At 49.3% G+C, this 26,206-nt stretch overlaps 7 protein-coding genes across 7 annotated transcripts; 2 read left to right on the top strand and 5 right to left on the bottom strand.

Annotated features, from left to right (window-relative positions):
* Positions 1-619: 619 nt before the first annotated feature.
* On the top strand, positions 620-1,565 carry FSUBG_11793 (endo-1 4-beta-xylanase; the record flags this gene model as incomplete). Its single annotated transcript, XM_036676513.1, has 3 exons — positions 620-769; positions 816-934; positions 983-1,565. The coding sequence occupies 3 exons, from the start codon at positions 620-622 to the stop codon at positions 1,563-1,565; spliced, it is 852 nt and encodes a 283-aa protein (XP_036532736.1).
* Positions 1,566-2,876: 1,311 nt separating this feature from the next.
* Positions 2,877-4,808, bottom strand: FSUBG_11792 (uncharacterized protein; the record flags this gene model as incomplete). The annotated part of the gene is made up of 3 exons (XM_036676512.1): positions 2,877-3,393; positions 3,456-3,690; positions 4,664-4,808. 3 exons carry the CDS (start codon positions 4,806-4,808, stop codon positions 2,877-2,879), a joined length of 897 nt encoding a protein of 298 aa, XP_036532735.1.
* A 2,151-nt stretch (positions 4,809-6,959) lies between these two features.
* FSUBG_11791 (aspartyl-tRNA synthetase) lies at positions 6,960-9,860 on the bottom strand (the record flags this gene model as incomplete). The annotated part of the gene is made up of 1 exon (XM_036676511.1): positions 6,960-9,860. One exon carries the CDS (start codon positions 9,858-9,860, stop codon positions 6,960-6,962), a length of 2,901 nt encoding a protein of 966 aa, XP_036532734.1.
* A 2,586-nt stretch (positions 9,861-12,446) lies between these two features.
* Positions 12,447-13,607, top strand: FSUBG_11790 (arylacetamide deacetylase; the record flags this gene model as incomplete). Its single annotated transcript, XM_036676510.1, has 1 exon — positions 12,447-13,607. The coding sequence occupies one exon, from the start codon at positions 12,447-12,449 to the stop codon at positions 13,605-13,607; it is 1,161 nt and encodes a 386-aa protein (XP_036532733.1).
* A 1,775-nt stretch (positions 13,608-15,382) lies between these two features.
* On the bottom strand, positions 15,383-16,188 carry FSUBG_11789 (het-c2; the record flags this gene model as incomplete). Its single annotated transcript, XM_036676508.1, has 3 exons — positions 15,383-15,677; positions 15,727-15,988; positions 16,044-16,188. 3 exons carry the CDS (start codon positions 16,186-16,188, stop codon positions 15,383-15,385), a joined length of 702 nt encoding a protein of 233 aa, XP_036532732.1.
* An 841-nt stretch (positions 16,189-17,029) lies between these two features.
* On the bottom strand, positions 17,030-19,927 carry FSUBG_11788 (phospholipase D; the record flags this gene model as incomplete). Its single annotated transcript, XM_036676507.1, has 6 exons — positions 17,030-18,669; positions 18,752-19,035; positions 19,116-19,196; positions 19,244-19,626; positions 19,737-19,764; positions 19,818-19,927. The coding sequence occupies 6 exons, from the start codon at positions 19,925-19,927 to the stop codon at positions 17,030-17,032; spliced, it is 2,526 nt and encodes an 841-aa protein (XP_036532731.1).
* A 1,362-nt stretch (positions 19,928-21,289) lies between these two features.
* Positions 21,290-24,737, bottom strand: FSUBG_11787 (bifunctional P-450:NADPH-P450 reductase; the record flags this gene model as incomplete). Its single annotated transcript, XM_036676506.1, has 6 exons — positions 21,290-21,965; positions 22,012-22,208; positions 22,255-24,134; positions 24,184-24,400; positions 24,451-24,569; positions 24,626-24,737. 6 exons carry the CDS (start codon positions 24,735-24,737, stop codon positions 21,290-21,292), a joined length of 3,201 nt encoding a protein of 1,066 aa, XP_036532730.1.
* Between the last annotated feature and the right edge of the window lie 1,469 nt (positions 24,738-26,206).

Raw genomic sequence — 26,206 nt, 5'->3', positions numbered from 1 at the left:
GTTTCAACTGAAATTAATTGTGGAATGCGAGGCTAAACGAGTGGATTAGAGCCGGAATAGTTGCCGTGGATTTATTGCTAGAGACGATATTCTACCTGACTGACGTTTGGTTGACGATATCAAGTGCAGCGACTTCTTTGTGCCAAGATTCAATATATCCTAGCTGAAGCTTATCTCATATGCCATCTCTGATGTTCGATCCTCGGAAAAAAACTGTTTGTAGACCTGAAACTTGGAACATGACGAGGCTGAGCGGAAAGCATGAATATTCGCTTGGCATCTAGATCTAATCGGCCCACCATCAGCTCAACGCATTAAAACCACCATCTCCCGGAAACATCAAAACAATCGTCCAATGGACGGAAAAATCGAGCCTCGTTCCTCCTTCATTAAACGTCAAATCATTGTCCGATCGGGAAAACGGGCCGGCCCCACAAGTTGTTTCAGACCAAGCAACACCACATGTTTATTCGAAACAATAGTACGAAGTGATATAACAAGGGTCTATTTTTCTATATCTATACCAACAACTTCGCAACAATGGTAGAAAGAATCATCCCTCAACTCAACACTCGTTTTCTATTCTAAGACACTCTTTTTTCTCTTCAAATCATTCATCATGGTTCACTTCACTTCCGTCTTCGCTGGGCTGTCGCTCGTAGCTGGTTCTCTTGCCGCGCCCTCCAAAGAAGGTCTCTTCTCCAAGATTACCAAGCGGGCTGGTACTCCCAACAGTTCCGGTACTAACAACGGATTCTACTACTCCTGGGTATGTACAGCCAAGATGCTTTTCGGACCATAGCTGATTTTATAAGTGGAGTGACGGCGGTGCCGATGCTACTTATACCAACGGTGAGGGAGGTTCTTACTCCATGGAGTGGAAGGATGGTGGTAACGTTGTCGGTGGTAAGGGATGGTCTCCTGGAAAGGCCCGGTAAGCCCACTGGAATCTTATCCATGGCCCCTTGCTAATACCTGGTAGAACCATCTCGTATGAGGGAGAGTACAAGCCCAACGGCAACAGCTACCTCTCCGTCTACGGCTGGACCCGAAACCCCCTCGTCGAGTACTACATCGTCGAGTCCTTCGGTACCTACAACCCCTCCAGCGGTGCTACCAAGAAGGGTACCGTTGAGGCTGACGGCAGCACCTACGAGATCTTCGAGACCACTCGAACCAATGCCCCTTCGATCGATGGCACTCAGACCTTCCAGCAGTACTGGTCTGTTCGCCAACAGCATCGCTCCACTGGTAGCGTCGACACTGGTCTTCACTTCGATGCCTGGGAGAAGGCTGGCATGAAGCTTGGCACCCACGACTACCAGATCCTCGCTACTGAGGGTTACTTCAGCAGCGGATCTTCTCACATGACCGTTTCCGAAGGAGCTTCTTCCGGTGGCGGCGCCGGTGGTTCTACTGGTGGTGACGCTTCCCAGGGCGGTGATGCCTCTCAAAGTGGAAACGGTCAGCAAGGTGGCGATGGAAACTCTTCCCAGCAGCCTGGCAGTGAGAACCAACCCCAGCAGCAAGAAATTGACACTGGTGCTAACGAGTCCTGCCAATAAGTCTAAGCACAAACCTTCCAAGCAAGAGCCCGGTGTCAATGTAAGCGTTCTCTCCTTCACAACCGAACTAGCTCATGAATACTGACTTCAGCAGTGCGCTTCTATTTACGGACAAGGTGGTGGCCAGAGCTGGACTGAAGCTACCTGATGTCATCGGAGCTGCAAGGGTGCCAGTGGTACTTCCAGAACTTTGACGACAGGATCACGGGTGATTTGGAGTTAGAGCTGGAGAGACTGTATTCTTTCATACCCATTAATCCTGGCTCTTTAGTTGGGAAACAGTGGCTTGTATATACTTGATGTATAAAACATATTGACATTCTAAAACAGTGAAGTGGGAGAATTCAAGGATTGTTCAGTTTCCCATTGCTATCCACACCTCATGATCACTCCTGCTGATGAACCGAGTCCGTCTGCCCGTGAAGTAAGTGTCGCGAGCGTCACTCATCGATGTAGCATGGTGTATGTAGGATATGTTGAGAAGTGAGGAGGCGGTATAGGCGGATCACCGATCAGTTGTCGAGATGTGGCCACGCTTCGCAAGAGATGGAGTACCGGCCGGCCAAGATGCTTTCTTGCTTGGTTTTGCGAGTTTCTCGGGGCTTATAGACACTATAGTTAAGAACTTTCTGGTGAAAAAGGTTGCATGTTTTGCAACAACGACTCCAGATAGCGTTTAGTCTGGTGTTCGCCGCCCAAGTTTACTCCCCTTTGAGAAACAACGGGAGCCCAATCCAATGAGTGTTTCGGTTCCCCAGATGCGATACAGCTTTATAATTCAGAGGTCATGGCTCAAGAGTCCGACCCATGTTCTTCAGCAAATTTTGCCTGGTTCTGGATCCACTGCATCACTTTATCATCAGAATTCCTATCTGAGAGCAGCTGTGAAGTTCCAGCAGCACCGCTCAAGGCTGTGATAAGTATACAACCCCATTGCATATTAATTATATCCTTGAAGCGAGATGCCTCCTCATGTTGCATTTGTAAATGAATCAGCTTTCCTGAATAGAGAGGTCCTCTATTACTTATAGTGGCCTGGAGCCTTAGCCCATCGCGGGCTATTGGTGGCGGATTCCCAGAGATATGGAACTGGTCAATCTCTTTTAACCATTCTTTCAGATCATAGGAGCCCGTACCGGCGTTGAAAATATTAATCTGTTGGCCGAACCAGCGTTTAGTTCGAGGCATCCACCGGAACTCCAGGATCATATATGACTCGTCATGTCCTAGAGACTGCACTTCCAGGCATTTGAAAGCGAAGTATCCTTTAGACCACTAGCTGTATACCTGGGGGTCAAGAGAGATTATATTCTATGCCTTATCGGATTCTCCTGGCTTATCCCAGTTGTTTAGGTAGCGAGTGCGATTTGCAAATTTACTCCTGACTAAGAAGGTTCGATTAGCCCCTAATTCGAACGTTCTGCAGATATGATCTTGAGTATTATTCCAAGTAAATGGTGCGATGTGGTATGCATTCGGGTTTGGTGCACCAGTGACCGCGCGGACGTTCCCATCACGCGCCAAACATTTTATTTGTTCGGCGAAGTCCATATTGTGTTTTTCGATTGTGAGTAGCTCGGTGGCTTCGAGTTCGTCGGTATACTCGGACTCGCTACCTGTCAAGCTTGACGGCTCAATGACTTGTAGTCTAAGCTTGGGTTCCGACTTGACTTCAAAAGAGGTCGTCTCACCAATATCCATTCTGGTGCTGCCATGGGATATAGTGCTTGGGCACTCGATAGACGGCTGGCTAAGTTGACCAGAAACGAAAGTCGCCCTGTGTCGCCTGCGTAAATGTCGAAGATCTTTGATGGCTTTAGCTGGCCGCCTACACTGTTCAGAGCAGCTGACTTACAATACTTGCATGAGGGCGAGATAGAATCAATGCACCTCTTCATTTCAAAATTGTCAATATCTGTTGACATTAACTCATTTGGTCCAAAAACCGGGAGCGGGATGGTCATGATTGCGGCGACATGTTCGGCACGGAGGCAGAAGTCTTTTGACCCTGGCCGACAGCAGCTTCGGATGATATATTGGATAGCCTTGGCGTGTTCAATTCGTTCATCGATTTCTTCCAGCGGAAGAAGATGAGATGGTTGAGGTTGCGATTGTCTAATGGGCACTGAGCGGGTCATAGTGGTGGTTTGTGTTTTCCTGGTCGCAGGCATTTACTCGGCGAGCCAAAGATCTAGTCGACGACCTCGTCGATGGAAAATCCACGGATATGAGCGGAAGCGTTTCTGAGAGACTGGCTTCCAGAGAGTTTTGCGTCTGTTTGGGAGTCCGGTGCATCCAACCTGATGAGCCATAGAAGGAACAGGTCAGTAAACTGGTCAAATTTTGGGATGGGCACATCCATCAGCAAGATCAAGATGGATTGGACCCAAATTCACATGCCATGTATGCGGTGGCAATTATTTCTGGAGGTAAGTTTATCTGAAGCGAGGTGCGGGAAAGCTTGTTAACTTAGGTAGTCTAGCATTTCGGAGAGGCTTCATTGCTGGTTGGGAGCCATGACAGCACTGCTGGCTAGCGCAACAAACTACAGGGCGGGAAACGTCGCCAGGTCTTTGGGATTGATCAAGTTGCTTCTGGGTCAGTCGTTCTTGTTTTTTATTTGTTGGCAAGGCCTGTTGAGTTGCTTGTCGGGGTGTTTTCTGCTCGTGTATCTATTGGATGCGATGATCAAGGGAGCATTCAGCTCAATCCGCTCACAGTTTAGCATGATTATTTTTTGGGACTCATCTTCTTGGAAAGTCCTGTATATTAGGCTTTACCGCTATCTACTTGTTTGTTTGGTCTCTGGACCAATCCACCTGTGTTTCGTACTCTTCTGCTCGCAAATCACCAATCCCTTGAGTCCGCACCGCACAATACCCGGTTCGTCAGTCAATCGCAAACAGTGAAGCGAGACAATACCCTTTTTTTTATGTCTGTTTTTGTTATTTTTCTCTTTTTTTTCGTTGCTTGTGCTTTGTTTGTCTGTGTTATCCTCCAAGAGCGACGGTCGACTTTGCAAACGACCCGTACAGTCAAGTCATGACTGGTAGTCTTGCACAACATCTACTGGTTGTGGTTGTCGTTGCAGGACTCACAGAGGTTACCTCCGCTGAAAGTGACGACGTTGTTGCAACCGCAGTGGCAGGAGCACTTGGGGTTGGCCATGTCGACAGGAGTGTTGATGGTGGTAGGGGCCTTGGCATCAACAGGCACGACCTTGCAGAGGTTAGAGAAAGACATGATGAAAGATGTGGAAGAGGGTTTAGTAGAAGGCTTTTGTCTAATGGTTGGGTGTTAAGTGTCGATGTGAGGCTGTAAAGTTGAGAAGATTGTTGATTGAGAGATGAGAAGAAGCTTGAGATTGATCGAGGTCAGTCTTCAATTTATAGGCAATCTGGAGCCGTCAGACCGGACAAAGCTTCCTGTGTTCTAGCACTGCCAGCTTGAATATACCACTGGCTTCCTGAGTGAACATCAGGTGCAGAGGTTGTTCTGGCAGTGGGTGGTTGTTCGCCAGGTGTTCAAGGTGTTGCACTCACGTCAAAGTTCTAGGGCTGTCTCTCCGATTATAGTAATTAACAAACGAAAGGCCAGATCACGGTCCCCATAAAGGGCCCTTGATTCATTCTCGTTCGTGTAGGAAGTCTTGACAAAGGCATCGTGAAAGGCAAGGTCTATTGAACAATGCCCCTATGAGCGAAATGATACAGGAGCAGTTCGGCTGCCAGTTTCGTGGTCTATTCAATAAGCCCACATCTTTTGTTCTCATTAAATTTAACACTGGCACCACCTCCGACCAATCTCGCCCGAGATGAATCACAGACACTCCCGCTAGTGGGCTATTGTGCAGTCACCGTCAAAGCCACCCCCGGACGTGCATTACTGAAAGGCCTTGCAACTGAAGATCGATAAAGTCTGACCTAGAAAAGCCTAGACCACTATTTACTGCGCCCAAATAAGCCACTCCAAAGTGACTAGCCCTGAGTATTACTCGTCCAGCACTGAGAGAAGGTGGTCAACCTGCTCGATAAATTGCTTAACGCGAAGTATAGACACATGGGCTCCTACCACGAGCAGAACAGCACAGATGAACACAAACAATCCGAGTTGTACGACATAAAACTCGCGATATATCACATTAATGCTCAGGTGTGTTCAATTGATAACCTCCTTATCTATTCACTCTATTGCGAAGCGATCCAGGGCTTAGAATGGTCTCAAGAGCGCGGCGGGTTTCGAAAACTGAGTAGTACTCTGGTATGCCCAACCGTGAGGCTCCTCTTCGATTCCTTGTTTGGTTTCCCTCTATAAGACCGACCTGTCTTTTTGTAATTTGTGCTTTTGGTGCAGTGTTCCCCATTCGTATTGGGAAATATGATCGCCCATTTTGGGTGTATTTTGACCAACCTGTATAATATCTGGACCACGTAGACCGATGTTTTTATTCAAGAGGCCTATTGATTCGAGCTCCATCTACCACCGCAGGCTGAATATTACATTAGAACCTTGCTGCATTTTGGTCTAGGACTTCTGATCAAGGTTCATTGTTAGCTGTCCACTTGTGGTGCTTTTGACAAGTGTCGGAATAAGGAGGAAAGATGTCATGGTATTACAGGCAATGCAAGTTTACTACACAGAGCTCTGCGTAGCACAAAGAGAGTATTAAACCTGATTTTAATGAAGTTTTATGGAGATCTTATGTTATCCCTCACCTTATTATTCTGCGGCTGGCCTAGTTATATCGCAGCATGAGTCGTCGGACCCTGGGTGTGGTCTAACAACTACCAAACCTCTAAATCGCCAACCATATCTCAGGATTCCAGTGCAGGCCTCTCCGCTTTCACCATGAACATTGGTCAGTGTTAGGGGGGCATGCATATGCGTTGAGCCTTCGCGCCATATAGGTTTCATGTCTCGGTTGGTTGTTATCGGCCACAAGACCCCAATAACTCGAATGTGTAAAACCCCACATGGAGTCATGTGCATAGCTCTCAATTACCCCGTTGCTAGGTGTGAGGAAGACCAAGATATTTGGACAACTGTATTCTGTAACTAGTAATATTGATATCCATCAGCAGGCACAGCCTGTAAAAGATGATCCGTCTAGAGAGGGTATTTCATTCAGGTTTGGTATCTAAGGGGGAATTTTAAACATAAGCCACGCGAGACTGTCACAAAATAAAATGACCATCCAAAAAGAGCCGTCATTAAACAAGCAAACCATTCCGTTAACAAAGAAAAGCACAGGCCGTTATTCCGTCGCATCCTCTTACTTCCAATCTCCTGTAAAGTATGGTATCTTCAAAGAAACGCAACAAACATCCTCTTCCCTTCGCTAGTATCTCGCTTGGCACCATTGACGTGATTGGTGTGATAATAGTCTGATCATGTTTAGTCGGTGAAGAACTTGATGACGTTCTGTAGATCGCGCAGGCCGACACCGTGCTTGGGATAGCAGATGTAAATTTCCTCGCCGAGGGCACCAAACTTAGATCGGAATGATGCCTTGCGACGCAGGCCGAGACTGTCGACGATGGATCGGTAGGTGGCACTAAGGAACTTGGCACGAATACCGCCAACATGCTCACCAGGGGTAAGCTTCTCGGAAACACCAGCGCCAAAGGTGACCTTTCCGCTAACGTTCTGAAGAGCAAAGCTCACAAGCACCTCAATGGCGCCGTTAACGGCACCAGGGAAGTCGAGAGCCCACTTGACCTGCCAGCCATGGCGAGGAGCAAGCTTGGCCAAAACGACCATGGACATGACCTTGCCATCCTTCTCGGCAGCAAAGTATCGACGGTGCTCCTGGTCAATCCAGGGGCGGACCTCAGTAAGGTGAACCTGTTTGCCCTTGCCCTTACGAGTGCCCTTCCATGCTTCGATGGCGGGGTTAGCACGAGAGATGAAGTCTTCGTCAGCCTTGACCTCATGGATCTTGACACCCTCACGTTCAACGCGGCGAGCCTTGGCAGCGAGGCCATCGATCTGGGCGCTGTTGTGCTTATCAGCGTCGACACGCTGCTCCTCGGTGCAAGACAAGCTTCGCCATTTAAGTTCAGAGGCGAGAATCTTCTGGACTTCATAAGAAACCAGCATCCAGAAAGGTGTCAATCGGAGGTCCACAGTAATGTGTTGAATAAAGTCGCGGATGACATGAGCGTACTGGCTACGGTCGCAGAGAGGATCACCAGTAATCATAGCAAACTTCTCGCGTTGGACCCAGCCAACAGCAGCACCAGTGGAGTGTCGCCAAATCTGGAAACGATCATCGAGCCAGGAGGTGTTGGTAGCATCGCCGTAGTTGGCAATGAGTTTCTCGATGGGAGGAGGGGAGTCGGTGTGGTGAGGTTTGGTCGTGTCAGCCTCGGGGTGAGGCAGACCAGGAGCCTTAGTAGGAAGAGACTTGGGATCACGGTGGAATAAAGATGCATATCGAACATCGCCAAGCTCAAGCATCCAAGCGACGATTCGCTCAAGACCAAGACCAGCACCGGCGTGGGGAGGAGCCCCCAGCTCAAAAGCGGTAAGGTAATCCTCCATACCATCCTCGGCCATGCCAGCGGCAGCCATGTTGGCGCGGAGCTCATCGACGTTGTGAATACGTTGGCCACCGGAGCAAATCTCCTGGCCTCGAATGAAGATATCGAAGGATCGAGTCCACTTGGGATCTTCGGGGTCCTTGGCAGTGTAGAAGGGGCGAGCATTGGCAGGGAACTTGTCGAGGACGTAGTAGTCTGTACCGTACTTTTCGCGCACAAGCTGGCCAAGTCTCATCTCGTCGGGAGTCGACAGATCCTCCTCCTCAACGTCGCGTCCGTCATCACGGAGCATCTGGATACCTTCGCTGAAGGGGATGATGAGGGTCTCCTCTAGCCACTTGAACTCACCACTAGGCCATCTTTTGCGAATGACCTCGAGCTCTCGGGAGGCATAAACCGTTCTGAAGACTTCCTTGAGGAAAATGTCGATGAATTGGATGACCTCGTGATAGTCGGTGTCAATGGCCATTTCAAGATCGAGGCCAGTGTATTCCGTCAAGTGACGGTGAGTGTTGGAGTTCTCGGCACGGAAGACAGGGCCAATCTCGAAAACGCGGCCGAAGTCGGCAGAGATAGCCTCCTGCTTGGCGAGCTGAGGACTCTGGGCGAGGAAAGCACGACGGCCGAAGTAGTTTACAGCGAAGACAGCAGCACCGCTTTCAGTGGCGGCGGGCTGAAGTTTAGGGGTGTTGATCTCAACAAAGCCTTGCTCTTCGAGGGTGTTTCGGAAGATGCGGGAGACCATTGAGCGCACACGGAAAAGCGCCTGGTTTGAGGGGTGTCGGAGATCGAGAATTCGGGCATTCATGCGGTTGCGCAGGGTCTCTGGCGGCTTGTAGTTGCTGAAGGGGAGGTTTTGAGCGGGGTTGACGAGGTGAACAGACACCACGTCGACCTCAACATTGGAGTGTGTAGCCGATCGAATCGGCTCGGGAGGGGTCTTGAGGGTACCAGTGATCTGGACAAGAGATTCGGGGTTGATCTTTCGGACCCATGTGATAAAGTCGGCATTACTGGCATCACGGGCGAGAACACCCTGAACGGAGTGGGTCTGGTCGCGGAGGAGGAGGAAGTCGAGGACCTTTGAAATGGGTCGCTGAGTCTCGATACGGGCTCGGAAAGTGACTTCGGTGCCAATGGGCAGAGTATCGAGCTGTGCAATTGTGTTGATCTCGCCAGGGTGAACAGGCCAGTCAGAGCTCATGCTTGTTCGGCCGCTGTCGAGAGAAGTGCGGCTGCTGGGAACAACAGCGCCGTTGGTGGTGGTGGTTGTGCCATCCATACTAGATCGAGCAGAATTGCGCAGTTCAACGGCGCTATCGCGCATGGTTTCGCGAATAGTTCTAGAGGGAGACGCGGAACGAGGTGACGAGAAAGCCGAACTCAAAATAGCAGCGGATGGTCTTGTGTCAATGCTCAGCACTGCTGAAGCAGGCCGGCTGGTCTCCGGGCTCGCCATATCGAGCGACGTCGGTGATGATGTCAGAGTTATGGCTTTGGCTTGTGAAAGGACCGAGTCTATGGAGACAGCAGATAGTGGGGGCGATGGGACCTGCACTGGGGCTGGAGTGAAGGAAGTGATTAAACGCGAAGGAGTTTTAGGTGAAGAGAGAGAGAGGGAAGAAAAGGTAGAAGTAGTAGGCGAAGGGGCAGTTGCAGAAGAATTTGTGGTGGCCGTGGATCCTTTTAGACGATTCTTTGAAGGTAGTGTCATGCCAAAGGCTGATGTGACGGGAACCAGGATGCCCGTCATAGTTAGGTAGCGTCGCGTAGCGCAGGGCCGCGGACGGAACCAGGGCACGGAGGACAGGGGTTAAAGGATCGGGGATTTGGGGGGTGATTTGGTTCTGATTGTGATGACGGCCCTTAGCCGGGGATGTCTCAAACTGAAATGGATGGTCGGTTGGCTGGACTGCTCTCAACTATGTAAGATGGAGGGTGTGGCACGGTGGGTCAGCCACACTTGAAAATCCTTGATATCCTGACTTGGCTTGCTAGGGACTGTTTCCGCAATACTTGCTTGAGTCGATGACGATTGAGTGGGCTGCTTTTGGTTATTCAGATTCCTTTTTGGTCGTTACTCAGGGACGAATCTTCGATTTGATCGTGGCTGTGACGAAGGAAGTGTATCAGGGGACATGTGGCTGAAGTCAATCAGGATTGAGTCCGCTGGTGGTTGATGTCTAATTTGTGTATTGGTTGGTGTGAATGAGAATAGAAACACCAAATAGGAAATGTCGATGTTTATATCAGTTGTAGCCACCGACATGAAGTCCGCATCCACGGCACTTTCGGCCTCACGGAGACAAGACTTGCTTACAATGCCGTGAGAAGAAAAGTAGGGGAAAAAAACTTCTTTGCCAGATTCCTATCGCTTACTCTAGCAACCACCATTTCGGGCTCGGCCCAGTGCATAAACCCGCGGCGTGGAGGTTGAGGATGACAGATGACTCGGCATTGCCATGTAACTCGTTCCGCGCGTGAGGGTACCGAGAAATTTACGGGTAGATCCAATTGCAATTACAGGTCAGTCAGCGCCGGTTTTAGCTTCGGGTCTAGCACTAGCACCCTACTGTAGCCCTAGGACATGGGGCTTCGCTGATTCAAGCATGGCACGCCATGAGTAACGGGCCTGGTAGTGGCATGTGGATGCACATGTGGATGTAAGAGCCTCCAAGGGCGCAAAGTCCGAGTAATTGATTCCGTCACGATTTTTTAATGTATGGCTCTCAGAATTTTGAAAATTTCAGAATATCTCAAAATTGGTACAGAGTTTTACTGGAGGGTCAATGTGTCAAGTCGATCAATTACACTCAGCCACGAAGACAGTACCACGTCAAAGAAGACGCCACAGACACACGTCTAAAGCCAAGGCCTTATTGCCGTCAGACGTTCAGGCCGCAAGCTTGGTTTCGCCCAGAAGCGCCCAAACAAGCAAGGGATGATTGCCGTTTGCCGTCTGGGCATGCCTCTATGTACGTACCGCCAGAAGTACCAGATACGTCAACGTGTGATACAAATTTAGGACAAGGCGTTAATTCCTTATTCCGTGACATCAGAAGGGTCGCTGTAGATTTTCACAGCGCCAGTCTCTCTTCAGGCTCTCCCGCCCCCGGATGCGCGGGGCCGCACGGAGCTGGTGATTGGAGCTCGGTGGAGATGCTCCGGAATTGGCTTGATGATACAGCCAAGACTAATGACATATCCTAAACCCATCGGCGATTGACGACTATCAAACCGTTGATTTTCATGTTTCAGTGTCCTTGTGTCCGTTTTATAACCTGTATTTCTGAATATTATTTCATCCAAGACTCTGTAATGGCTACAACCTGCCTACTGACCTATGGATGGTGAGTATGGTAGAATCAGGGGTTGATGACCAGGTTTGTTTACGAGAGATTGTCGGTGACTGACCTGACGTCAATCCAGATGAAATCAAAGGTCAAACGGAATTTGTGGTTGATTACTGTACAGTCGCTAGCCAAATCAAGAGAACATTCTCGTATCTACGGACTCCTTCGTGGTTGATAATTCTAGACTCTCGTCTCTTCTCTTTTTCCTTCTAAAAGCAGACCCCGCTTGGGCGTTCCGCTCCCGCATTGACCACTAAAATGGCCCGGCTAAGCGGGAGACAATACGTCATAAGCATTGACTCTCCAACCTCACGTCACCTAACAACTTTGGTTGGTTCTGACCAGGTTTTACAGTTTTGTCTAAGGTTGTCTTGTCGTGTGTTACTTGCTTATCGTTTAATTTACATTCACATAATCAATATCTCAAAATCACCTCAGTCTGTGGGTGATTTGATTACTACTGTTTGATAGCCTGCTTTTCCACTTTCGTAGGCGAGACACGTACTACTAATGACGGTCAACAACTTCAAACTGCTTACCCCCCATCAAACCTCACGGACGCACTCACATCAGCAAGCTATCATTATTTTTACCCCTTCTGATCAGCAATTCTGAACCAATCCTTGCCCTTACTACGTCTTCTACTGCGCTTACAGAAACACCTACCGTACTGTACCGTTATTGTACTGTACTACATACCTTAGGTACTGGGTCAACCACGTGTTGCACACAAATCTCCCCACCGCTTCTCCGTGACAGCCGGGTCTCGTCTTGGCTTGACTTGGATTTGGGCTTGGGCTTGGATTGTGCTTCCTCACTTTGCAGTCTCTCTTTCTGCCGTCTTTTCCTGGCAACCCTTATCGACCCCTACCATACCCATCCTAGCCCGCTGCAATCTGCAGTCTCACCCAAAAGCCATAATCCCATAGGCTGTTGTTGGTGTTCGCTGGCTAGGACCCCTCCCTTCTCCCCTCTTCGCATCTGATATGGAGACTGAATTCACCCCCTCTGAGTCACGACCAACCACTCCGGAACCTCCGGGCTATGTGAATCCTCTCGAGTCCAGCTCTAGATGGTACCTGATCGCTCGCGCCCAAGCTATTCGTTCTGCTGCCAGTCTGGGTTTCAGTATCGCTAATCGTACGGATCCTCCTGCACCCTCACCAACCAAGGACATCTGGCTCGATGCTACCCTGTCCAAGGCTGATCTTAGCCGCGCCGACCGCGCCAAGACTAAGATCAAGGCCGAAGTATGGATGCCGCCCCGTCCCGCACTCGGTGCCCGGGCTGCCGTCATAAACTTCCACGGAGGCGGATGGATTCTGGGTCAGGGCACCGACGATGCCCGTTGGGCCGGTGCTATCATGGCTAATCTCGACGCCGTTGTCTTTACTGTCAACTATCGTCTCGCGCCATCTTGCCCCTTCCCAACACCAATCGAGGATTGTGTGGATGCAGTTCTTCAAATCAAGCATCGTGCTGCGGAATTCGGCATAGACCCTGATCGTATCATCCTGTCGGGGTTTTCCGCTGGGGCCACAAATGCCCTGGCAAGTTGGCTCATACTCAACGACCCTGATCGATGGGGTTACAAGTTCCCTATAGAGCCTCCAAAGATTGCCGGCATCACTCTCTATTATCCGCTTCTGGACTGGACCATCTCGCGTCCGGAAAAACGGCTTACATGTTCGAAGCCGGAGTTTACCTTACCCAAGGGTCTAACAGATCTTATCGACGCTTCCTTCATCTACCCAATCATTCCTCGCGAGGAACGTTGCGATCCAAGACTATCCCCTGGGCTGATGCCTGATGAGTTGCTAAAGAAGCTTCCTCCTATTCACTTGGTCTTGTGCGAGTATGACATGCTCCTCGCTGAAGGTCTCAAGTTCTCGAATCGTCTCAAGGCTGCTAACAAGAAGTTCACATTGCGTATAGTCGAAGGAGAGAGACACGCATGGGATTGCCCACCCCCGATGTCACCCAAGGAGAGTGTTGCCATTGAGTATCAAGAAGCCGTGGAGACAATGGCCAGTTGGTTTGGACAAAAGTGCGAGACCGACACTGAATCCATGCGATCAATGAGACTGAAGCGGCCGGTTCTCAAGCGACCAAAGTACCTCTCCTTTAAAACCTGGTCTGGGAAGTAGTTGCCCCTAGTAGGGTTCTTGATTCTTGAGGGTTCGATTTTTATTTCTTTGCTGCACTTGGTTGTTTCCTTTTTCTTTCATCCTAGCGCGGCGCATGATGCGATTAATGAGACAAGACCTGGCAACATATGAGAAGCAGGGCATTGGTTGGACAAGATCGGTTTTGAGCGAAATAAAATGCTTCACATATACAGACATAAATAAAACAGATTTCCCGAGATAACGATCCAGGAACGGGTGGCAGTGCAAAAGCCAGCATCAGGCTCTTGGTTCTTGTCAAGATCATGATCCGGCTACTACCAAGCGTGTAAGCCAACTTAATCCAAGACAAGCATTCCCAGCCCTGTCAAAAAGAACAACCTTCGGTATTGCTGCTTTCGGTCGTTTCCACCCCAGGTGTAAATTAAGACTGGGAACCAGGTACTTCGAGCAACGGAAAAGGTACTTGACAATAGCGTCTGGTTTAAGGGTTCCATCTCCGGAAGCGTCGGAGTTCCCAGCATTGGCCAGGTCGTAAACATGTGGCATTTTCACAAGCCCACGCCAATTGGTTGATATACCTACACTTGAACTTAATCACAATAGTGAAAACATGCATCAAGGGACTCTCAGCTTAGACTAGCTTCGCCTTACAAACGTTGTGCGGGGATCCTTGGTCAGCTGCTTGTCTCTGCGTCTATATTCACGAATAGCGAGTCTCTGTGAGACGCATTGTGTTGTCGACTGAGCTTGTGACTGAGAGTCAAAACAGTGAAACATTCCGTCGGGGTTTTGTCAATACGCCGAGATTCTTTCGCGATCCAGAGGGCCCGAGGATCCCGGGGGAAATATATCGGACTCCGGCATCGCGTTTACCCATGACGGAATTATCAGGCGAGCATTTCACGTTCAAATAGATCACAAAATCACGATATTTGTAGCTTTTTAATCAGAATGCCAAGATTGAAAGAATTGTCATCAACTAACTAATTAGCTAACTTTAAGTACCTGGCCAGGATAAGCAGCATCCACCGCCGTCTCACTCAGCGCCATCATAAGCTTCAAATTCTTAAACGCCCGTCGCCACACTTTACTAGACCCCAAGATCGGCTTTTTAAGACTTTCCCATGCCGTCAAACAGACATAGCGTTCGGCCGTTGGGTGGTGTGCTCGGCTCCGAAGTGCCGATGTGGCTCAGGCGATCTGGGACGTGATCATGGCGATCTCTTGATGGTTATGACACAAAGTATAAGCCATATGGTGAAGGTCTGTGGCGGTTCTCAGAATTTGATGTGGCTTGACAATGAAGTATTGAAGTTATGTTTGCTTAATGCCAAGTCTTTGGAACGAGTCGTGTTTGAGGTGAAGTGTTGACCGTTGAGAAATTATGTCACTGACGGGGAGTTTATGGTTCACTCAAGAGTGACTGAGTATGAAATCCGACTCGATGGACCACTCAGGCCAGTTGAAAGCACATGATAAACTTAACAATTAGCCTGTATAATACACTCATCAGTTGGTCTAACTCCGCGTATTGGGTCTAGGGTAAGCATCATCAGAACAACAACCAAACATCGAATGTATGGTCATGCATGTATATTCGTTCTCGTTATTGTAATCTGAGACTGCAGTTATTACTATCGCAGTCTGTCTGACATATTCTGTAGGATAGCTTCTCGATGATGCAAGCTTTCTCATCAATCAAGCCGTTTTCTCCAACACGTAACATATTCGTCACCAGCTCTGTCCGAGTCGCAGGCTGATACGCTAACATTTCTCGTACATCATGAATTTCTTTACCACTTGGCCTCCTTGCTGTTGATAAATTCCTTGAGGATGGCGACGACCTTGGAGAAGGAAGCAAGATAAGCCTCGAGATCGACCTGGACCTTCTCAGGGTTGTCACCAAGCTTGGCGTAGAAGTCCTTTCGGTAGGGAACAGCGGACATGGCAGCGCTGAAGATGGGCTTGACCATGAAGCTGTGGTGAGGCTTCAGAGTGTTGCCATATGCGTCGCGGAAGGATTCGGAGAGCTCGACGGAGGGGTTTTGAACGTTGTGCTCGAGGCCCTGCTTGGTGAAGTCAAGACCACTGAAGTTGTTAGCTAATGGGAGGCATGCTCGGGAAGGATTGTTCGTACCGGACGAGCCAGAGGCAGCCCTCGGTGGCAGTGTGCTTGCCAGTCTTGAGCTCGTTACGGACAAGGTCCTGGACGGTAGCGGACTCGGCGGGAGCAGCGGCGTGGCGAGCACGGAGCTTCTGTAGGTAGCTGTCAGATTTATTCGACGGAAACAATACGTCGCGGATGCTGTCGCGCGATGAAAAGGGGTATGAGTGACGAACCTCGACGTTGCCAAGGATATCCTTCTTAACGGGACCGAAAGCAACACCACCAATGGCATCTGTAGGCATAGTTAGTCATTGACTTCTGAGCAAAACCTCAAGACAACGCCGTACCAAAGATGGTGGTCAGAGACTCAGAAGCCTCAAGGAACTCAACGGTAGAGACAGCATTGCCGTTGGCCTCATCGACAGGGACGTCGGCGAAGGTTCGCTTGAGCGACTGGACGATAGTACCACCGGGAGGATAGACAGCAGACATGATGATTGATGATGGAGAAGTGAATGGAGAAGAGGATGAGAAAGTGTTTGGCGGGAAGAGAAGAGTTAAAAACGATGAGGTGTTGTTGAACGTTGAAGCGGTCAAGCTGAGCTGTCCCTTTGCGGGTAGGTACCTTAGGTTTAGACAGGGAGCAATACAGGAGGGGTCTAGCTCAGGGGACCTAGTGAGGGGCTCGAGACGGTGAAGGAGGGGCATTCGTACAGTGTAGATAGATAAGATAAAGCTGGTGCGTGCAGCTGAAACAGGGGATAACAGAGCCAAGCAGTATTCTGAGATACCTCTGAAGGGTGTAGCGGGTTGAAGGTATTGATAGGGCTCCTATAGAGTCATCAAAGGATCACCCGTCATCCAAATAACACGGTTTTCATGAGACCTGCATCAAAGGGTCAAATGAAAACACTCACACTCCGCACTGTGTTTCGGGGCTCGATTTAGTTGTTCCGTCGAGACCGCCTCAAACCCCACAATGTCCCACGTTGATCAGGGCGGAGGATATAGACGAGAGGCTCAATTTATAGTACGACATGGTAAGACTCTCAGTCGAGACTAGAAAAGAAATGGTTCTATGAAGAAAGTATGTGAAATTAAAATACACCCTGAGTGTATGGGTCCGCTCTGAAATGAAATGCCTTTGAATCATCAAAGCCAGCTAAGTATCTGTCTTCTGTGGTGTTGTGTTGACTTTGGTAGCTGACGACGCATCTTACCTAGGTACCTACAAGGCAAGGGTGTTACCATGAACAAAATAACAGTGATTCATATCATGTGTACGTTATCATTAAACTATCAACGCCAAAACATTATCACATAAGTCATCCAATTACGTGTAAATAGACTCAGTCACAGAATTGACCTGCAATCCCCACTCCGCCATCTCAGCATCTTCAAGGAAGCGCAAGGGGAACCAAACCAAATGACCCTTGATTTGCGACAGCTTCTCTCTGGCGTCTTCGGGGGGCATGAACTGGTCGAAGATATGACCAGGTTTGACGCCGCGCGGAGGAAGATATCGATCATAATCATCGAAAGTCCTGATATGGTCATCTGGATCAGCGTGGAATAAGTGGCGGAATAGCTCGGTGTTCTTGTCTGCCTGGCTCGTCCACTTCTCCCAGAGTTCGTCGCTGAGAGGATCTTCAACAAACTTGTAGCTCTCATCTTGGTCGTAGATATCATTGTTGGGGTTGACGCTTGGGGGCATGGCGTTGATGTCCTGCGAAGCATCGTGGGGTTGGGGGGGTAAGAGACCCATGTGCTCACGCCAGAGATATCGACGGAGAGTTGCTGCGTGATAACCTGCTTCGAAGGGCTTTCCATCCATGGTACTGGGGATGAGGCGTGTGTCCTCCATGACAACACTGAGCTCACTGTCGTGGTCACCCAATTGACTTCGATCGTTAAGGTTACTGCTTCCGCAAATGGCAATTCTGTCATCGACCAGCAGCAATTTACCGTGGATGTAAAGCTCCTCCTGAATCCAGTTCTTGATCTCTGACTCAGGATCCTCCTCAAACCAAGACTCGCCCTTTAAGCCTTCGCCAGTACCAGCCATAGCATGGTGTGCAACAGAAGAAGTTGTGTGAACTTCCTCCTTGGGCATCGCAGCCTCAAACTTCTTTCGTGCCTCCATGGTTTTCTTAATATCCTCATCAAGCTCCTTCTGCTTTTTGTCGCCACGCATGTGTTCATCGCCCTCACTATCCTCAGGGTCATAAGAGCCGTGAATACCTTCACCCATGATCTCCTCAGCTTCTGCACGCTGCACCTGTTGGTAGCTGATACCAGTCTCCTTCTCAGCCTTGATGATAGCAGGAGTCTTGTTAAGACGATCGTAAGATCGCAAGTTGAAGAAGAAAATGTATTTCTCCGGGTCTACGCCCGCAGCGCGGCATTGCCCAAAGATAGAGTGCTCACCCCGGCAAATAGACTTGTACTGGTAATCCATAATAGCTCGCGTGCCCGTAGCAGCTTGCTCTCTGAGATCCCCAGCAAATCCAGGAATAGCAGGAATAAGCACGATGACGCGGAATTTGCGACCCTCTTTTGCGGCCCTCACAACGGCATCGACAATCGCGCGACCAATAGTATTCTTGATCGGAGCTTGTTGATCGCCTGTGGCAGTGATAAAGAACTGGTTCTCGATATAAACGTAGTGCTGGGCCTTGGAAATGATCTCAATATATGCGTTCTGAATGGAGTGGTCGGTCAAGATACCGCTGCTCCAGTCGGCGCTTGATCGGACGAGCTGGCAGTTGACTGTGCCCCTGTTCTCAAGATTTTTAGTGCTTAGAGGAGTATAAGGATGCTTAACGTATTCTCCGACAGGGTGCTTCGGACGTTGTACGCCAATTAGGTCCTCATCTTCATTCTCCCTGTTCTCCAACACCAACCAGTCGAATCTTTCGTCTCTCTTATATTTGTCACGTTTGACGAAATTCCATCGCAACACAAAATTCTCAGCTACATCATAAACCGTAGGGCCGTCAGGAACGTTAGAAATTGATGTCTTTGTCTTGAAGCTTGGTGTCTGATGCTAACTCACCTTGGATACACATTGCGACATCATGCCACGGCATACGACCATAATCTGCTTTGCTTAGCTCGTTATCTTGCCAAGAAGACACATTCTGGAAGTCCATGACTCTGTTATTATTAAAGTCTTGTCCTGGCCAGATTTCATCTTGAACGTTGGTAGGATGAATATCTGACAGAGGGTGTTGGTGATTATCCCATCGTCCGAAGCATAGATCTAGGCCTCCGACGAATGCTATTTCGTAGTCGATGACAATGAACTTCTCGTGATGTGCCCAGTACCATGTCATATCGCTATCGCGTCATCAGTAGATGTCTTGATGGGGGTATGTGGATGGGTCGCCAACTCCTGCGCCCTTTGTAAATACACTCACCCAAAGTTCTCAAAGACATTGTGATCGGGATGACGGCCAACATGGATATTTCCATAACCAGGAGAGCCCTTGGGGCAAAGCCTGTCAAAGTCAGCTTATGACGTACACAAGTCAACTGCTCAACCCACCTCCTCAGCGCATGCTTGGTATGAGCCGAGTTGCAAGTCAAGGCCTGCTCAACTTCCTTATAGACACAAACATAAATCTGGACACCCTCTTCTGCCTTTCTCTTGATCAATTTGTCCAGTCTGTATTCTTGCGCGGCGTATGGGGGTCGGCGGAGGAATAGCTCTGGTGACAGCCACCAGTCGGCGATGTAGATGGATTCTTTAGCTTGCTCGAGAGCAATGGACACAGCCCAGAAGTAATCTCGGCCATCTACATACCACTTGACGTGGTTGCCAGCGCGCATTGGGAAATAAGATTTGAAGCGGTTCTGCTCGGCGATGGAAGTTCGCTTGTCGTCACACCGCTGCTCATGTTCTTCATCATGTCTGTGGTTTTTGTTGAACTACGCATATGTAAGTTACTGTTTTCGTCTGCGTCTGTCTTGTCTCATTTCACGGCTCTGATGCGACGCAATGCAATACGACACCACCAACAGAACAGGGCGCGTCATACCAGATTTGCTAATTTACCAATCTTGTGCCTGGAGACTCGAAATCAGTGACGAGTCATTGTGATTGAGTACGAGTCACAAACTTTTGGTGGACGAGATGAACTTTTGCATCGTGTAAGCCATCGCTCAACTTGAGCTTGTCCAACATGGAACTCATTGAGCCAGAGCTCTCATGCTTCTTGTGATCCGCCATGATGGATGGCGCGAGTCACGGCAAGTTCACAGGGGTCGTCGAATGAGAAAGCAAAGCGCTCAGGTCACCTCAGGGTCTCTGCAGGAGATTATCGATCGATCGGGGCGGAAGAGGATGAGGGGTGAGATGAGGGGAAGTAAGCACGAAAGCAATCGGAGGGGCAGTCAGAAAGAAGAGAAGAGAAGAGAGGGAGAGAGAGAGAGAGAGGAAATGGAAGAAGCAGAATTACGAGGGTGACAATGCTTTTGGCAGTTTCTCAATGGTAATAGTAATGGCTTGCTTGTCACAGTCTTGGCTAAACTGGGCACGCGACAAAGCATCTGGCATGGCCTGGTCAAGCCTTTTTCCTTTGGTGAGACGAGGAGAACTTTTTGCAACTGGCGATGTCATCGACCAAGCAGAACCTTCACATCAAAGACAGCCTAGACAGGAAAACAGTGCCAAGCCGGCGAACACGGCGCGCAAATCTCTTGGGGGGCTTCTAACAATAGGCCCAGCTCGACTAGGGAGGGACCTACGAGGACGACAATTCAGGATAGCAGGGACTGTCACAGGCCGATGCCAAGATCGCGGCATCCGTCATGACCCGCACATACACGTAATGGTACGCACAGGGCTGAAAGGAGATGCACCAATTGACTTGTGTCATTTTCACTATGAAGCTTTTTGGTTTCCGTTCTAATGCCTTTGCCAATTGATCAAGCAGCGACAAGGAAAAGCTTGCTTTGTAACTCTAAAATAAGGAGGAAGGTCAAGCTTTTCCTACTACCTACCTATACAGGGCACATTAATTACCTAGCTGATCCCAGCAGCTATCAGAGCATATGACGTCAGAAGCTGTAGCTTTCATCCTGACCGTCCGTTACGAATTCCGTGATAATCGATCAGCCTTTGTTCCGTGTTTCAAGCTAATTTAATTAACCATTTCCCTGACTACTACCCTTGTCTTAAGGGACTCTCTAATTGGCATATCGCGTGGTTTCCCCGTAGTGCATTGACAGCTGCATCTCATATCTGCCAACATTTGAGCTATCCAGGTTTCAGAAGCTTAGCATCGGGTAGTTTGTCCCGAGCGAGATGTAGATCATTCACTTCATGTCTAACTGGTAGGTAGGTCAGGACTCAAGACGAGATGCTGCACAGAACACTCAATAATCGGCTTTTCGCAAGGAAAACTCGCCATTATTCTATATTCACATCCGAAGAGACCAATTTAAGGCATTGTATCCGGTATATCGTTGTGGCACACATTATTGTATAGGAAGCACTTGAATAAAGATGAAAAAAAAAAAAAAATGAAAAAACGACGACAAAAAGAAAACTACTGAAGATTAATATACACCAGGCTCTTCATTCATGCTTCTAATCGAAAACATCCGTAGCGAAACGCTCATTCCTACTCCTCTCAAACCAAGCCTGTGCCATTTCTTCAGTAACATCCTTGCCATTCTGCTGAGCCTTCTCGATGGCGAGACGGACACAAACATCCTCAACTGCTTTGCCAATTTCACGGCTTCCGCAGATGAATACCTTGGCTCCCTGATCCCACACCTTGAAGACATCCGCGCGGTCATGATAGACACGATCCTGTACATACTTGCATCCCTCAGACTTGTCAGTGGCCCGCGAATACGCACGTCGCACATCTACAGCACCCATCTTTTCCCAGCGTTCAAACTCCTCGGCGTATAGGTCATCGACCTCTGGGTTGCGACATCCGAAGAATAGAAGAGCTGGTGCGAGAGTTCGACCTGCGGCAAGCATAGCAGCACGTTCTTGGATGAAGCCGCGGAAGGGCGCCAGTCCAGTTCCAGCGGCGACACAGATGATGGGAGTCTTCTCGGCGTCACTGGGAAGGTGAAAGGCTTCGCTGGAGGCGCGGACTGAGACGTGGAGTTTGTCGCCAGCAGTGAGATGCGACAGGAAGTTTGTGGCGACACCGACATGGCGGCCTTGTCCAGAGAGCGAAGGGGCGTCGAGTAGGGAGTATGTGAGGGTGAGTTTGGAGGGGTCCGCAAAAGGTGAGGAAGAGATGGAGCTGTCTCGTTAGTATCGGTAGGCGGCGAGGAGGGAAGGGAGCTTACTATTGTCGGACTCTCATGGGAGGGAGCATGGCCAAGTAGGAGCTGATAGGGAGAGCTACAGCAGGAAACTTCTCAAGAAGATCCAAAACTGAAACTCTCTTTGGCGAGATCTCAGCTTGATAAGCATCCCCAGCAAGTCTCTCGAGTTCCTGGATGGTGGTCTTGTCTTCAGTCGCCTCAGCAAGAGCAAGGATGTTCTGCAAAGGTTAGTCAGTACTGGACAACAGTAATAAGATAACATACCCTCTTTGTAGCAGGCTGTGATAGTTCAACATATGCACTAAACACATCGAAAGCAGAAATGGCGACGTTGGTAGGCAGTGTAGTAGGTCCCTCTGACTGGATCTTCAGGAAAGAATCCCAGGCCAGAGAGAATCGCCGGAACAATCGCGCCACAGTCGACCTCGGGTTGAGGGGAAGGATAGCAAGATAATCGCCGGCCTTGTAGGTCATGGCTGAGGGAAGTTGAATCTCAATATGCTTCTTAGGGGGGCCTGACTTGGTGAGAGTCTTCTCGGCAACCACCAACGCTTCTTCGACATCTTGACGGAGACTCGTCTTTCGTGGCGTCGAAACCTCAACCAACAGGCCCTTCTGGCCGCCTGACTCATCATCGGAGATCTTGTATTTCTCCTTCAGCCCTGGCCAGAGGACAGTATCCTCCCAGGCTTCAAAATCGCTAAACATGTCACTTGTGGCAGCGTCTGCACTACCCATGGGAACGAGGCGAGTACCGCCACGCTTCTCAAGAGTAGAGTCAACAAGTTTGGGGATTCTGTGGAATGTCTCAACCCAATCGTGATGACCACACGCAAAAACAGCGAACGACACCTTTTCCATCTCGTTACCATCCAAATCCTCCATCCACTTAATGAAGTGGGCAGCGTTGGAAGGGGGTTGCCCTTCGTACGATGCAGTGACTATGACAACGGGGCGGTCTTCAGGAAGATTCTGCTTGGCCTGATCGAGAGGACCGACTGTTGTTGCGCTGAAGCCGCGGCTAGGAGCATCAGAGGCGAGTCTGTTGGCGAGAGCCTCGCAGGTACCACTGTTTGAACCGTAGAAAATAGCCATAGGCTTGCCTCTGCCGGCCTTGACATCTGAATTTGCGGCGGATCTAATATTGTGATTTGAAGAGCTGGTGCCTCCACTTCCTGCCAGAACATGCTCTAGCTCGGTTGGGGTCATGCCATGTCGTAGGGTAGCGTTGATGTAGAAGTGTGCGGGCTTGATAGTCAGCGTCTGCTGAATCTCCAAAGCGTAGTTGGGATCCGTCATGGTGAAGTTGAAGTTCTGGAAGAGAACGACCATGGCGAGAAGAGACTCTTGCCAGGCAAAAGGACGTCCAATACAGGCTCGCTTTCCGTTTCCAAAAGGCTTCCAGCAGTTGGGGTACTCCTTGTTAAGTCTCGCAAATTCATCATCAAGCATCCGCTCGGGTATGAACTTGTCAGCATCGTCACCATATACGGCAGGGTCAACGTGGGCCCGAGACAGAAGAGCAGTGACAACTTCACCCTTCTTGACGAGAAACTTGCCCCCGAGGAAGGTATCTTCGATGGCCTCGAGACCAAAGGCACTAATAGGAGAGTTGACTCGGAGGGTCTCTCTCAAAACAGCGCTTATGTAGGGGAGCTTGGTGAGATGCTCAACCAAGACGGGACCACGGCCAACAACTTGGTCGACTTCTTTCTGGACCTTGCTGTATACTTCGGGGTTCTTGAGAAGCTGATACATGGCGAAAGATAGGGTACCAGAAGTGGTTTCGTGGCCAGCGATAAGGAATGTGATGAGTTGGTTGGTAATGTTCTCGTCGGACAACTTCTCTCCCGTCTGAGGATCAACGCCGTTAAGCATAGCAGCGAGCAGATCCTTCCTATCGCTAGGGCTCGCCTTTCGTGCAGCGACAACTTCATCGGCTACTGACTTCATCAATGCAATGTCATTGTAGAACTTCTCGTTTGCTGCACGATAGAGAAAGTTGGGCGCAAATGGAGGCCGTCGGTTTCTGTTTCCGGACTCTGTAAGGAAATCGCCCATGGCTTCGATGAATGGGTGCAGTTCCTCTTTGTAATATGAGTTGAAGCGGAAATCCATGGCGCAGAGAGCCAGAGTGTCCAGGGCTGGTAATTGTTAGTGATGAGCATGTTAAAGACCCAATGCTTTGCGTACCTAGACGAGTAAAGTTGTCGCTCGCATCAATTGGTGTCCGAGGACCATGACGAGCAAACTTCATACACAATTGGGTAGCGATGTCGTGCATTTCTGGAAACATTCCTCTTATACTCAAAGGGCCAAAAGCCGGTACTAGAATTCTGTGAGCTTTCCCCCAATTGGGCTCATCCTCGAATGCTGTGAAGAGGCCATCGTGAACACCCTCTCGAACTTGCTGTCAAGGGTCAGTAAAGTTCAATTGCTGGTTTGGTTTCTCCTACTTACGCTGAGAGCAGACTTTAGTGTCTTCTTAAACCGCTTCTCGTCGCAAACCTCGTTGATCAATGAATTGGAAGAGACGAAAATGGGAGCCTTGGCTCCAAGACGTAATCTGAAAATGGGGCCTGAGGGGGGAATCAGCGGCGGTCAATGAGTTAGTTGGCTGTGGTCAATTAATTACCGTATGTATCTGCAAGACGGTTCAGGTCAGAGAGAGGATTAGATGTGAATTCTCCCAAGTTTCCAATTAGAGGGTAGCCAGGAGGCTCAGGAATAGGCACAGATTCAGCCATGCTGTATTTGCGTTGCGTTGTGCGGTGTCGCGTCTGGTGAGGTCTGGTGAGGAGAAGGTGGAGATGTCTTGAATGGGTCGTGGCTATTCGTTCTTATAAGATAGTTGAGTAACTAAAATGTGAACAATGTGATATGAGCCAAAGGAGAAGTCCGGATTCGACTTGGCGTTGCAGTGGTGGAAAGTTTCTTGGCCACCTTTTCTTTGGTTCAGAATAAGTAGCAGAGCAGAACGGATGGAAATGGAAATAGTTAAATAGGTAAAGATTAAAAAGTCACTGGTTACAGTACGACACAGACTCCTTTTCCTGCTCGCCTCACAACGTCATAGCAACGCGTCGTATGCAATTGCTGCGGCTTTATTACTAGAGATGCTCACTCAACCAAGACTAACAGAATCTCCCGCGTCTCGTCCGTCCGTCTCCGTTTCTTCAAACCCGGCCCCGTTTGTGCTAAGTGCCGTGAACGGAAGCCAATCGCTGGAGACGCATTAGATTAGACTCGCCAAGAACCTGGTCAAGTTAGGTACGTACCTTACTTAGTCTGGGCGGAATCGCATCTGCAACTGAACAAGAACGAGCCCTACAGACGGATCTAGCCATGAACTAATAAGTCGTACGTTTATTATATTACATTACGTTTTGTTGAGCTACCTGGATCACTATAGTATCCGTTCTTAGTTTACCGACTAGAGTATTAACTAGAACTATTTGTCTCTTGCTTTTCTATCTGCTATCTGGTGTCGATCCTGGGCATTGTCTCATGCTTTTTATGCCTCGGCATCTCCATCAAATTCTCGGCCGTGTCCGGTGCCCCACTCTTCCCGCACCGGATCCGAAACCCGAGGCGGTGAGACGGCTTGATTTAATGATCCGAAATCCCTTGTTATGGAAGAATAATGAATGAGTTAACGGTATTGGTTTCAGGGGATATGCGAAATTGCAACAGAATACGACGCTCACAGGTCCCCCCGATTGGTGCTCGCACATACATACATCTTGCTTGTCCTACGGTAAGCGGACAGTCGGCGTGTCGATCATTTCTCCCGACCGTCTTGGCACCTTGAACGGCGTTTATTTACCGCCGAAAAGCCCGTTCCTGCAGTCTGTAAGTATTCCTGGACTGTTTCGTTGAGTGAGCTTCTAGATGGATGCTGCGCCTTGCATGGTCAGCACTAACGGCTCTCACTTGGTGGTGATGATGATGGCTTCTAGCACAAGCTCAGGCCATCATCAAGAGCAAAAGAATAGGTCTCAGAGGGAGTCGAACCCTCGCTGGCGGAATCAGAATCCCCAGTCATAACCGTTAGACCATGAAACCTCGCAATATTATACCTGGAATGTCGCTGGCAGCGGCAGCGGAATTTGCCAACATGGAACGCCTGAAGCTACCATGGCCACGACCGTTGGTACTATGCTCCGTACAGACTAGTTGGAGAATCGTCGTTGTTACAAGGCGTCCAGAAGACCCA

The sequence above is a fragment of the Fusarium subglutinans genome (assembly GCF_013396075.1).
Source record: "Fusarium subglutinans strain NRRL 66333 chromosome Unknown NRRL66333_c0000234, whole genome shotgun sequence".
In the NCBI taxonomy this organism is placed as follows: Eukaryota; Fungi; Ascomycota; class Sordariomycetes; order Hypocreales; family Nectriaceae; genus Fusarium; species Fusarium subglutinans.
Note: the sequence above shows the minus strand (reverse complement) of the source record. Positions and strands in the feature narration are given on the sequence as shown.